The following is a 13,405-nucleotide window of genomic DNA, read 5'->3' on the forward strand; positions in this document are numbered from 1 at the left end:
CCAGGAAGATAGAAATCGTAGTGATTGCAGCGGAGCGGTTCCTGGGGCTGAAAGATTTTCAGCAAAGGAGTTACATGGAATATTGGCACAAGCTGTACCACCCTCTCAGGTCCTAGAGCCTGAAAAGGGAGATATGGAGAACTACAAGAAGGAAGAAGCGGGTTTTGTTTTGTTTGTTTTGGCAATGTACTATTTTTATTAGGGTGGATTAAGTTTTACTATTATGTATGGATTTATTTATTTGTATTTCATTTTTTTGGTTAACACCTTTTGGGGTGTAGTCCGCCATAAAACCCACAGAGGAAGAAGAACAAACACAAGGTCCTGGAAACCACGTATCTTTTAAAACAATCAATATGTGTGTTTCTTTTAAGGTCTTTGTATAATCTGTAACTTGTGTTACCCTCTAGCATATGTTATCATTGTCTATTTGTATACTTCTTGTATGTATACAGATGATTCTACATTATAAAAAATAGCAGGTATCTAGTCCTGAGCCTCCAGTATCCCATACTGCATTGCGAGTGTGTTTGCAAGCATTAGCATTTTACATTCAGCGGTGCTACTGTTTTTGTTAGCAGGGAGTTTACTTTTAGGAATTATCAGCTTATTTTTTAATAACGAATCTTAGTTTTAAGTACATCACACGCAAACATGGAGATCGGCACAGAAATAAGCAAGAAAATACGGGTGAGGTTATTTCGATACAATTCAAATCAATAGACTTTATTGACATGTCAAGTTAATTTACCTACATTGTCAAAGTATACATATAACAAAAATGGTGGGACCAACAGCAATAATACTACTATTTGTCTTGGAAACGTAGCTAGCTACTGTACCCGTACCAGCAACTGATAAAAACTATTTTCACACGACTTCGATACGGAAGTGACTTTTTCGTGGCAGGTTGGGAGAATTAACGTTGCATGTTAGGGGACTGAGGTTAATAAGGTTAGGAAAGGGTTTGCGAAAATGCTCTCCAACCATCGAAGTGGCGTAAAAAGTGTGTCCCCACGTCCCTTTGCAACGAAAGCTAGCGTTTCTATTTGAGAGATTCAGGTAGGTCCCTCACTGTTTGCTGAACCTGTCCAATAGAAACACTAGTTTTCGTTGCAAAAACGGAACGTTTTCAAACTGTTTGGAGTAATGGGGTTTTAATCAGTAGTCCAAACAGTTGCAAAACGCCGATAGAAACGAGAGTTTCTATTGGACAAATGCAGGTTGGTCCATCCCCGTTTGCTTCCGTTTAAGAAACGTTTTGCAACAGAATCGGCGGAATGAATACACCCTAAGTAACGCTAGCTAGTTAACCCATGAGAAAATTTGTGTAAAGGTGTCGAAAAATACAATGACATCTAATTACACTTTATGCGTGCATTTTGGCATGATAATAATTGCTCTGAACGTTATCCAGATAAATATAGCTACGTTGGCTAGCCAGGCAAGGGAATGCGAGAGAGTCATTGCAAACGGGTACATTTAACGTTACAGGAGCTAGGTTGTCTTTTTGACCAAGGCTAGCAATTCACAATGTATTTTTTTTAATATACATTTTTTTTAGGCTGCTATCAAGGGGAAACTTCAAGAACTTGATGCCTATGTTGGTAAGTGTAAATATCATCAGCGTTTGAACTCATGTGCATCAGCTGCAATCTTGACTGTTTACCTTCTAAAAGGGGTTGTAGAATCTCTTGCTTCAGATGTGATTTTGTTAACTGTCGTAACTAGGTCTCCCCAAGATGAAGAGCTACCAGACTATATCATGGTGATGGTGGCCAACAAGAAGACTTCACAGCAGATGTCTGACGACCTGGCCCTCTTCCTTGGAAACAATACCATCAAGTTTATTGTCTGGTATGTAGCTAACCAGCTAGGTCTGGTCCCAGATCTGTTTGTACTATTTTGCCAAATTCTAAGGTAATTGAATTGCTGTTTGGCAAGATGGCACAAACAGATCTGGGGCCAGGTTATAGCTAGTTAGGTGTAAACGCTTCTCCTAACCCTGGTGTGTTGTCATTAACAGGTTACACGGAGTCCTGGAGAAACGGAGGTCTGTGGCAGTAGGTAAATTCAGGTTACACCAAAGGAGTCTGTGCTTTCACTGAAAGTAATACTGTAGCGGCTGATACAAAAAGAACCCGAGATGGTTATGTAACAGACTTCAAGGCCAGGGTTGTTATAATACTGTAATATAAAGTAATCTTGTGTGTTGAGTGTCTACTCTTTTCTGTTCTTGAATAGAGACAATGCATTTTTAAACAAATGCTATATCTGTTGACATGTTATCTGTCCATGTGTAACTAAATTGACAATCTCTCTCTCCGTGTGTATATCTAGAACCAGAGTCGATGAGGCCTCCGCTCTACTCTGAAGCTGGCATCTCAGCTGCGAAGAGCCAGAGGAAGGGTGGGGGGGGTCAAAGGGGCTTGTGGTGTCCAGTTCGCTCTCTGATAGGACGGAGGCCCGCGTGTCCAGCTCCGCCCATGAGCACAGGTAAGTGTTGATTTTTGAGACATGGATTAAATGTTGAAAATATCACTGTTCTAGTTGGCTTTGATAATGTGGAAGAGCCCTAACACTAACTCATAAGACCTCTGAAGACCTACATGTCGTTCAAGAGCTTCAGCATTTTATCGTAAGCAAACAGCCCAGCTTTTGACTCTCACTAACTGTACTGCCATTCTGTCTAGAAGGGTCTCCTCAGACAAGACCTCCCCGTCCAGCCGTACCTCCACGGTCGAGCCCCAGGTGGCATCCTCCGAGGCCGTCATCGACATCAAGCCCGAGCTGGACGATGAACTCATCGACGAGGACCCCGTGGACATGGGCGTCCTGCCTGGTCGCCTGCGTGGATCTAACTCTGGAGGAAGAGGAGTGCGGGCGGCGACTCAGATCTACCAGCCGCCCCCAGGGCAGGCCTTCCTCAGGGACAGGCAGGTCGGCAGACGCCTACAGGTCGTCAGAGGGATCCTCGGGGTCTCACAGCAGGCATCAGCACGGCAGCTATCACATGGATAGTAGGAGCAGCAGAGACTGGAGGGCATACAGAGTTGGAGGCAGCAGCAGGGTACAGATCACCTTCACCAAACTGTGTGTATGTGGTCCATGTTAGTTAGTTGAATAAAACCGGACTACAGATTACGCTGTTACACCTTCACATCAGTATTGCTTTTTTCCTAACTGTCTTTTCTGGTGTTGTTGTCTCCAGCACAGTGGGAAACGAGGAAGCGTAAGGCCCCAGTGGTGAGCGCCGTGGTGCGGGTGAACCAGGCGGCTGACGAGGGTCCAGACAGTGACGAGCTGGAGGAGGAGGATGACGAGGAGGATGAAGGATACGGCGTCAAGAGCATGTCCAGCAGAGTGTCCATGCTTTCCAAACCAGAACGCAGGTAAGAGAACGCACACACCATCACTGTCTCTCTTTTATGCTCTCTCCTTTTCACTACATGTTATCTACTCTGTATTTCTTTTGTTAAATTGTAGCTCTTACTCCCAGTTAGTTAGAGTGGAAGCCTGAGGACATTTAGTTCAAGTGGAAGCCTGAGGACATTTAGTTCAAGTGGAAGCCTGAGGACATTTAGTTCAAGTGGAAGCCTGAGGACATTTAGTTCAAGTGGAAGCCTGAGGACATTTAGTTCGAGTGGAAGCCTGAGGACATTTAGTTCGAGTGGAAGCCTGAGGACATTTAGTTAGAGTGGAAGCCTGAGGACATTTAGTTAGAGTGGAAGCCTGAGGACATTTAGTTAGAGTGGAAGCCTGAGGACATTTAGTTAGAGTGGAAGCCTGAGCTGAGGACATTTAGTTAGAGTGGAAGCCTGAGGACATTTAGTTAGAGTGGAAGCCTGAGGACATTTAGTTAGAGTGGAAGCCTGAGGACATTTAGTTAGAGTGGAAGCCTGAGGACATTTAGTTAGAGTGGAAGCCTGAGGACATTTAGTTAGAGTGGAAGCCTGAGGACATTTAGTTAGAGTGGAAGCCTGAGGACATTTAGTTAGAGTGGAAGCCTGAGGACATTTAGTTAGAGTGGAAGCCTGAGGACATTTAGTTAGAGTGGAAGCCTGAGGACATTTAGTTAGAGTGGAAGCCTGAGGACATTTAGTTAGAGTGGAAGCCTGAGGACATTTAGTTAGAGTGGAAGCCTGAGGACATTTAGTTAGAGTGGAAGCCTGAGGACATTTAGTTAGAGTGGAAGCCTGAGGACATTTAGTTAGAGTGGAAGCCTGAGGACATTTAGTTAGAGTGGAAGCCTGAGGACATTTAGTTAGAGTGGAAGCCTGAGGACATTTAGTTAGAGTGGAAGCCTGAGGACATTTAGTTAGAGTGGAAGCCTGAGGACATTTAGTTAGAGTGGAAGCCTGAGGACATTTAGTTCGAGTGGAAGCCTGAGGACATTTAGTTCGAGTGGAAGCCTGAGGACATTTAGTTCGAGTGGAAGTTATAATTGTTCTAACAGCAGTGGGGGTTTTTCTTAGTTTGTCTTCCTGCAGTGACTCCTCCCCAGTCCAGAAGTGTCTGTTCTTTCTTCCCAGAGTGTAAGAAGATGAGCTGCCTGTTCTACCATCCCAAGGTCAGATACTAATAATGATTGAGGGCTTATTGTGTGTGTGTGTGTGTGATTCTATTCTGTTAACTAACATGTTGTGGTATCAATGAAGACGTGGCTGATCATGAAGAAGACTGTAACGTGTTCTGTCTCCTGTCTCTGTCAGCCTTGTCGGTTTGGAGCCCAGTGTAAACGTACTGGCTGCACCTTCTACCACCCCACTGCCTCGGTCCCTCCCAGACACGCCCTCAAGTGGACTAAGGCCCAGAGCAGGTAACCAGGCATTACATACCTAGTATTACCTACCCAGAGCAGGTAACCAGGCATTACATACCTAGTATTACCTACCCAGAGCAGGTAACCAGGCATTACATACCTAGTATTACCTACCCAGAGCAGGTAACCAGGCATTACATACCTAGTATTACCTACCCAGAGCAGGTAACCAGGCATTACATACCTAGTATTACCTACCCAGAGCAGGTAACCAGGCATTACATACCTAGTATTACCTACCCAGAGCAGGTAACCAGGCATTACATACCTAGTATTACCTACCCAGAGCAGGTAACCAGGCATTACATACCTAGTATTACCTACCCAGAGCAGGTAACCAGGCATTACATACCTAGTATTACCTACCCAGAGCAGGTAACCAGGCATTACATACCTAGTATTACCTACCCAGAGCAGGTAACCAGGCATTACATACCTAGTATTACCTACCCAGAGCAGGTAACCAGGCATTACATACCTAGTATTACCTACCCAGAGCAGGTAACCAGGCATTACATACCTAGTATTACCTACCCAGAGCAGGTAACCAGGCATTACATACCTAGTATTACCTACCCAGAGCAGGTAACCAGGCATTACATACCTAGTATTACCTACCCAGAGCAGGTAACCAGGCATTACATACCTAGTATTACCTACCCAGAGCAGGTAACCAAGCATTACACATACTTAGAATTACCTACCCAGAGCAGGTAATTACACAGACTTAGTATTACCTACCCAGAACAGGTAACTAACTACACATTACACATACTTAGTATTACCTACCCAGAACAGGTAATTACACATACTTAGTATTACCTACCCAGAACAGGTAATTACACATACTTAGTATTACCTGCCCAGAACAGGTAACCAGATGCACAATAAACACAGTATTATTATATTAGTATTATTATTAGTATCACAAAGTATTCATACCCCTTTACTTTCTGTACAACAACATTTTGTTGTTATCAAGTGGGATTGAAATGGATTTGTCTTTTTTATTTCATTTTTTTGTCAACTAGCGACACAGAATACTATGTCAAAGTGGGACAAAAAAAACTAACATTTGTAAAAATGTTTTGGTTAGATGAGTAGTCAACCCCCTGAGTAGTCAACCCCCTGAGTAGTCAACCCCCTGAGTAGTCAACCCCCTGAGTAGTCAACCCCCTGAGTAGTCAACCCCCTGAGTAGTCAACCCCCTGAGTAGTCAATACATGTTAGAAGCACCTTTGGCAGCGATTACAGCTGAGGATTTTTTTTATGGGTAAGTCTCTAAGAGCTTTTCACACCTCGATTGTACAATATTTGGCCATTTATTATTTTCTAAATTCTTCAAGCTCTGTCAAATTGGTTGTTGATCATTTCTAAACAGACATTTTCAGGTCTTGCCATAGATTTATGTCAAAACTGTAACTTGGCCACTCAGGAACATTCAATGTCTTCTTGGTAATCAACTCGCAGTGTATATTTGGTCTTGTGTTTTAGGTTATTGTCCTGCTGAAAGGTGAATTAAACTCTGTCTGGTGGAAAGCAGGTTTTCCTCTAGGATTTTGACTTCCGTTTCTATTTATCCAAACAACAAATCCCTAGTCCTTGCTAATGACAAGCATACCTATAAAATGATGAGTGGTACTCAGTGATGTGTTGGATTTCCCCCAAACATAACACTTTCTATTCAGGACATAAAATTCATTTCTTTGCCACATTTTTTCAGTTTTACTTCAGTGCCTTGTTGCAAACAGGATGCATGTTTTTTGAATATTTGTATTCTGTACAGGCTTCCTTTTCACTCTGTCAATTTAGGTTGATCCATCATCAGTTTTCTCCTATCACAGCCTTTACACTCTGTAAGTCACCATTGGCCTCATGGTGAAATCCCTGAGCAGTTTCCTTCCTCTCCGGCAACTGAGTTAGGAAGGACGCCTGTATCTCTGTAGTGACTGGGTGTATTGATACACCATCCACAGTGTAATTAATAAATGCTCAAAGGGATATTCAATGTCTGTTTATTTTTTTTATTTTAACCTATCTACAAATAAGTGCCCTTCTTTTACGAGGCATTGGAAACTCTCCCTGGTCTTTGTGGTTTAAATCTGTTTTTTTTAATCCACTGCCCGATTGAGGGAACTCACAGATAATTGTAAACTCAGCAAAAAAAGAAACGTCCCTTTTTCAGGACCCTGTCTTTCAAAGATAATTCATAAAAATCTAAATAACTTCACAGATCTTCATTGTAAAGGGTTTAAACACTGTTTCCCATGCTTGTTCAATGAACCATTAACAATTAATGAACATGCACCTGTGGAACGGTCATTAAGACACTAACAGCTTACAGACGGTAGGCAATTAAGGTCACAGTTATGAAAACTTAGGACACTAAAGAGGCCTTTCTGCTGACTCTGACAAACACCAAAAGAAAGACGCCCAGGGTCCCTGCTCATCTGTGTGAACGTGCCTTGGGCATGCTGCAAGGAGGCATGAGGACTGCAGATGTGGCCAGGGCAATAAATTGCAATGTCCGTACTGTGAGACGCCTAAGACAGCGCTACAGGGAGACAGGACAGACAGCTGATCGTCCTCGCAGTGGCAGACCACGTGTAACAACACCTGCACAGGATCGGTACATCCGAACATCACACCTGCGGGACAGGTACATGATGGCAACAACAACTGCCAGAGTTACACCAGGAATGCACAATCCCTCCATCAGTGCTCAGACTGTCCGCAATAGGCTGAGAGAGGCTGGACTGAGGGCTTGTAGGCCTGTTGTAAGGCAGGTCCTCACCAGACATCACCGGCAACAACGACGCCTATGAGCACAAACCCACCGTCGCTGGACCAGACAGGACTGGCAAAAAGTGCTCTTTACTGACGAGTCACGGTTTTGTCTCATCAGGGGTGATGGTCGGATTCGCGTTTATCGTCGAAGGAATGAGCGTTACACCGAGGCCTGTACTCTGGAGCGGGATCGAGGTGGAGGGTCCGTCATGGTCTGGGGCGGTGTGTCACAGCATCATTGGACTGAGCTTGTTGTCATTGCAGGCAATCTCAACACTGCGTTACAGGGAAGACATCCTCCTCCCTCATGTGGTACCCTTCCTGCAGGCTCATCCTGACATGACCCTCCAGCATGACAATGCCACCAGCCATACTGCTCGTTCTGTGCGTGATTTCCTGCAAGACAAGAATGTCAGTGTTCTGCCATGGCCAGCGAAGAGCCCGGATCTCAATCCCATTGAGCACGTCTGGGACCTGTTGGATCGGCGGGTGAGGGCTAGGGCCATTCGCACCAGAAATGTCAGAGAACTTGCAGGTGCCTTGGTGAAAAATTGGGGTAACATCTCACAGCAAGAACTGGCAAATCTGGTGCAGTCCATAAGGAGGAGATGCACTGCAGTACTTAATGCAGCTGGTGGCCACACCAGATACTGACTGTTACTTTTGAATTTGCCCCCCCTTTGTTCAGGGACACATTATTCCATTTCTGTTAGTCACATGTCTGTGGAACTTGTTCAGTTTATGTCTCAGTTGTTGAATCTTGTTATGTTCATACAAATATTTACACATGTTAAGTTTTGCTGAAAATAAACGCAGTTGACAGTGAGAGGATGTTTCTTTTTCTTGCTGAGTTTGTGTGGGATACAGAGATGAGGTAGTCATTCAAAAATCATGTTAAACACTTCTTGCACAGAGTCCAGAAATCTTGCTTGTTTGTAGGTGACCAAATACTTATTTTCCACCATAATTTGCAAATAAATTCATTAAAAATCCTACAATGTGATTTTCTGGAAAAAAAAATCTCATTTTGTCTGTCATAGTTGAAGTGTACCTATGATGAAAATGACAGGCCTCTCTCATCTTTTTAAGTGGGAGAACTTGCACAATTGGTGGCTGACTAAATACTTTTTTGCCACACTGTATGAACAATTTCACTTTGACATGATTGGGTATTGTGTGTAGGCTCGTGACATATCTCAATTTAATATATATTTTATTGAGGCTGTAACCCATTTTTTTTTTTTTTTTATCAAGAATGTGTGAATACTTTCTGAAGGTCCTGTACCTAGTATTACCTACACAGAGGACAAACTCTCTAAATAGTTAACACCCATTTTAAAATGACTATCATTTTCATGTCTGGGTTTGTCTAGAGTTAAAGCACGGATATGTTATTTTGCGTTTTGATAATTTTCTCGTTCTAATCAACATTTTTTTACTGGCACTTTTGTTTTAAATCTAAGTGACTTCTTTCATGAGTCTGATCACCAAACTGTGTTCTGGTTTGTCCTAATGCAGCTCTTTTGTTTTTCTAGCTAGACTACAAGAGACGAGCAGCCGAGACTGACTGAATCCAGATGATGTGAACCTATTGAAGATGTGATGATGCTATTCAGTTATTTTTTATTTTTGTATTCTCTTATGGTTTAATTATCAACGATCTGGTCAGTCTTTTTATTTGCTTTTATTTAATTTTTATGTGAAACTAACAGATTTTTTTTTAACCGGACAACTTACAGGGTTTTATAAAGTGGTGGTACGGCACATTTTTTTTATATTACTGAAAGTATATTAAAGTACTCCACATGTCAAGTTGTTGGTCTGTGTATTTTCAATTTAGACGGAGCCAACTGGGAACGAGAGGTGTTTTCATTACACTGCTAGACTGACTAGGTGCCACCCCTAAAAATCTGTCTGGACCTGCCATTTCCACACATCAATCAATGAAATTAATTTTTATAAAGCCTTTTTTTTACATCAGCAGTTGTCACAAAAAAAAGTGCTTAACAGAAACCCAGCCTAAAACCACAAAGAGCAAACAATACAGAGACTGAAGCACAGTGGCCAGAGAAAAACTCCCTAGAAAGGCAGGAACCTAGGAAGAAACCTAGAGAGGAACCAGGCTCTATGGGGTGGCCAGGCCTCTTCTAGCTGTTCTTAGAGCCTGGTTTCTCTAGTCTACCGGGGGGTGACCAGTCCTCTTCTGGCTGTTCTCAGAGCCTGGTTTCTCTAGTCTACCAAGAACAGCCAGAAGAGGACTGGCCACCCCTCAGAGCCTGGTTTCTCTAGTCTACAGAGGGGTGACCAGTCCTCTTCTGGCTGTTCTCAGAGCCTGGTTTCTCTAGTCTACCGAGGGGTGACCAGTCCTCATCTGGCTGTTCTTGGTAGACTAGAGGAACCAGGCTCTGAGGGGAATAGCTCCATAGTTTACTGAGACAAAGTGCATGAAGCTTTTTCATAGTCAGACAATAAATCACATTTACATGGCGATTTTAGTCATTTTAAAAGATGCTCTTATCCAGAATGACTTTTAGTGCATTCACCTTTAAGGTGAAACTCTCAACCCACATTTCATACTTTGCCCAACCACTTCAAAGTAAAAAATAAAAAATGTATTCAGGTGAGAAGTTGTGGGTGGGGAGGGATTACTCATAAATATTGATTTTGGTGGTGGGTAAATATACATGTTCCCATTGATGTATATAAATACTAGATTGTTTTTTCTATGTTTTGGCCATTGAGAGGCTTTGAAGCCACCAGTCGGCCATATTGCCACTCCCTAGTAAGAAGAGTCCACCATTTAAATAAATGGAATTCTACACTATTTCAATGCAATGGTTATAGGACAAAATTACATGTATTTACATGTATGTTGTGATTATAGTGGGGAGCGTAACAGTCATCTCAAAAAATTTAACTTCAATTTTTTTCATTATTTGTATGTTTATCTCACATATAATTTAAAAGTCAGCATTAATGTGTCTGTAATAGAATACATGTGCCAAAAAGGAATATAGACATTTAATAAATGCATTTCTATATCTTCCTAAATAATTGTGGGGAAGAGCCAAGATGGGGTCAAGGTGGCTTCAACACAATGGTGAGGGAGAGCCAAGATGGAGGCACAGTGGCTACAACACAATGGTGAGGGAGAGCCAAGATGGAGGCACAGTGGCTACAACACAATGGTGAGGGAGAGCCAAGATGGAGGCACAGTGGCTACAACACATCAAGTGTATTTATAAATCATATATAAATCAAAGCATACTTACCAGGAGTACACTGGCACACTGATAATAAAATTGTGCATCTGGAGCAAATATGGCTCTGGACCAGTGGAGGCTGGTCAGAGGAGTAAGGGGAGGACCATCCTCAGTGAATTTCATACAAATAAAATAGTGAAACATTCAAAAAGTTTTCCTTTTTAGATAAAAACTATTTTTTTGTAATGAAGGTGTACAGTCACCTCAACAGCACTCTCTCGGGTAGCAAATCAAATTTGATTGGTCATATACACATATTTAGCAGATGTTATTGCGGGTGTAGTGAAATGCTTGTGTTTCTAGCTCCAACAGTGCAGTAATATCTAACAATACACGTGTGTGTATGTGGATAGAATATTTAGTATATTTGTAGAATACGTAGGATAAAAATGTATATCATTTTAATTAAATGTTCACAAATAAAGTAATTATCAGCGCTATTAGGAAAAGACAAATTAAGAGCGTTATTTTATTTTTTTTTTTTTTTTTAACATACCTTACTAACAACGGCAGGATTTCAGAAAAGGACATTACATGTTTAAACCGGTGCCAGAGCCAGAGGCAAGCGGAATCTCAACACCGCTGCGATACCACAAGAGGTCACTGTAGAAGCCGTGTGACGTCACGAATTTAACTTCAAATGCCTTTAAAATCCTCCTTTTTCTCGCCGGGTGCAGTGGCGTGCGCCTGTAATCCAAGTTGCTGGGAGGCTTAGGCTGGCGGATCGTTTGAGCTCAGGAGTTCTGAGCTCCAGTGGACTATGCCGATCGGGTGTCCGCACTAAGTTCGGTATCGATATGGTGCTCCTGGGGGAGCCCGGGACCACCAGGTCGTCTAAGGAGGGGTGCACCGGCCCAGGTCGGAAACGGAGCAGGCCAAAGCCCCCGTGCCGCTCAGTAGTGGGATCGCGCCTGTGAATAGACGCTGTAGTGCAGCCTGAGCAATATAGCGGGACACAGTCTTTTTGAGCAAAACATTTGTATTTTTTTTTTTTTACATTATAATCTGTTGTTTTTGCATTTGTAACATATGCTAAAACTACATTTAGTCTTGAATATCATCAGGAAGATATTACGATTTCCATTATTCAATTAATTACTAACGATAATGTTCATTTCTTTGCTTCATTTTCGCCCTTTTCTCTGATTTATCCACGATGTTGTGAAAACCTGTTCGGAGATGGGAGTCCCTCGACTGCCTCCTGTTGGTGCTCCGGTGTAAATACGTTTTTTTCGGAACACTTCCTCGAGAGCTCCAGTAATGGACGCTGTTGTGGTAAAGCAATATCTTTGTAAAGGAATAGTCATGTAAAAATTAAGTTGTCTATCATTTCAATGGCGAAGCTGCATAAAGATGGGAGGAATTCAGATGTGATCTCATTGTTTTTACATGGTTCAATGTGGCAATAAATCACCACAATCTAACTTTTTCGTTTTTTCAAATTGCCGTTGTCTTGCAGCTAGAATTGGGATGATCGTGTATACTGTGTTGATGATGATACAAAAAAAGAATAATGGTATAACACTGTATAACACGGCAAACTTAACATTTGAGGCATTTGTGGTAAGTACCTGAGGGCCGCCATCTTTATGCATGTCAAATCAAATTGTATTTGTCACATGCCCCGAATACAACAGGTCGTAGACCTTACAGTGAAATGTTTACTTACAAGCCCTTAACCAACAATGCAGTTTTAAGAAAATACCTAAAAAGTAAGAGATGAGAATAACAAATAATTAAAGAGCAGCAGTAAATAACAATAGCGGGGCTATATACAGTGGGTACCGGTACAGAGTCAATGTGGAGGCTATATACAGGGGGTACCGGTACAGAGTCAATGTGGAGGCTATATACAGGGGGTACCGGTACAGAGTCTATATACAGGGTGTTACGGTACAGAGTCAATGTGGAGGCTATATACAGGGGGTACCGGTACAGAGTCAATGTGGAGGCTATATACAGGGGTTACCAGTACAGAGTCAATGTGGAGGCTATATACAGGGGGTACCGGTACAGAGTCAATGTGGAGGCTATATACAGGGGGTACCAGTACAGAGTCAATGTGGAGGCTATATACAGGGGGTACCAGTACAGAGTCAATGTGGAGGCTATATACAGGGGGTACCGGTACAGAGTCAATGTGGAGGCTATATACAGGGGTACCGGTACAGAGTCAATGTGGAGGCTATATACAGTGGGGTACCGGTACAGAGTCAATGTGGAGGCTATATACAGGGTGTTACGGTACAGAGTCAATGTGGAGGCTATATACAGGGGGTACCGACCGGTACAGAGTCAATGTGGAGGCTATATACAGGGGGTACCGGTACAGAGTCAATGTGGAGGCTATATACAGGGGGTACCGGTACAGAGTCAATGTGGAGGCTATATACAGGGGGTACCGGTACAGAGTCTATATACAGGGTGTTACGGTACAGAGTCAATGTGGAGGCTATATACAGGGGGTACCGGTACAGAGTCAATGTGGAGGCTATATACAGGGGTTACCAGTACAGAGTCAATGTGGAGGCTA

The 13,405-nt window shown here is 42.7% G+C and overlaps 1 protein-coding gene across 3 annotated transcripts; it reads left to right on the forward strand.

The window, feature by feature from the left end:
- The first annotated feature begins 536 nt into the window (after positions 1–536).
- On the forward strand, positions 537–9,421 carry LOC120024532 (zinc finger CCCH domain-containing protein 14-like). Of its 3 annotated transcripts, none has more exons than XM_038968805.1 (10): positions 537–690; positions 1,565–1,607; positions 1,732–1,857; positions 2,027–2,067; positions 2,341–2,496; positions 2,694–3,070; positions 3,212–3,392; positions 4,476–4,570; positions 4,713–4,819; positions 9,145–9,421. In XM_038968805.1, the coding sequence occupies exons 3-7, from the start codon at positions 1,766–1,768 to the stop codon at positions 3,248–3,250; spliced, it is 705 nt and encodes a 234-aa protein (XP_038824733.1). In that variant the 5' UTR covers positions 537–690; positions 1,565–1,607; positions 1,732–1,765; the 3' UTR covers positions 3,251–3,392; positions 4,476–4,570; positions 4,713–4,819; positions 9,145–9,421. The 3 variants fall into 3 exon arrangements, with proteins under 3 accessions (XP_038824733.1, XP_038824734.1, XP_038824735.1); XM_038968806.1 differs by having other exon boundaries at positions 9,149–9,421; XM_038968807.1 differs by having other exon boundaries at positions 2,697–3,070.
- The last annotated feature ends 3,984 nt before the right edge of the window (positions 9,422–13,405 follow it).

The sequence above is a fragment of the Salvelinus namaycush genome, chromosome 29 (assembly GCF_016432855.1).
Source record: "Salvelinus namaycush isolate Seneca chromosome 29, SaNama_1.0, whole genome shotgun sequence".
Lineage (NCBI taxonomy): Eukaryota > Metazoa > Chordata > Actinopteri > Salmoniformes > Salmonidae > Salvelinus > Salvelinus namaycush.

Excerpts from the sequence above, each read along its gene's own strand:
- LOC120024532 (XM_038968805.1), top strand. The coding sequence starts at position 1,766 with ATGGTGATGGTGGCCAACAAGAAGACTTCACAGCAGATGTCTGACGAC. Across the intron at positions 2,497-2,693 it reads AGCTCCGCCCATGAGCACAG|AAGGGTCTCCTCAGACAAGA; the intron begins GTAAGTGTTGAT and ends CATTCTGTCTAG. Across the intron at positions 3,071-3,211 it reads GAGTTGGAGGCAGCAGCAGG|CACAGTGGGAAACGAGGAAG; the intron begins GTACAGATCACC and ends TGTTGTCTCCAG.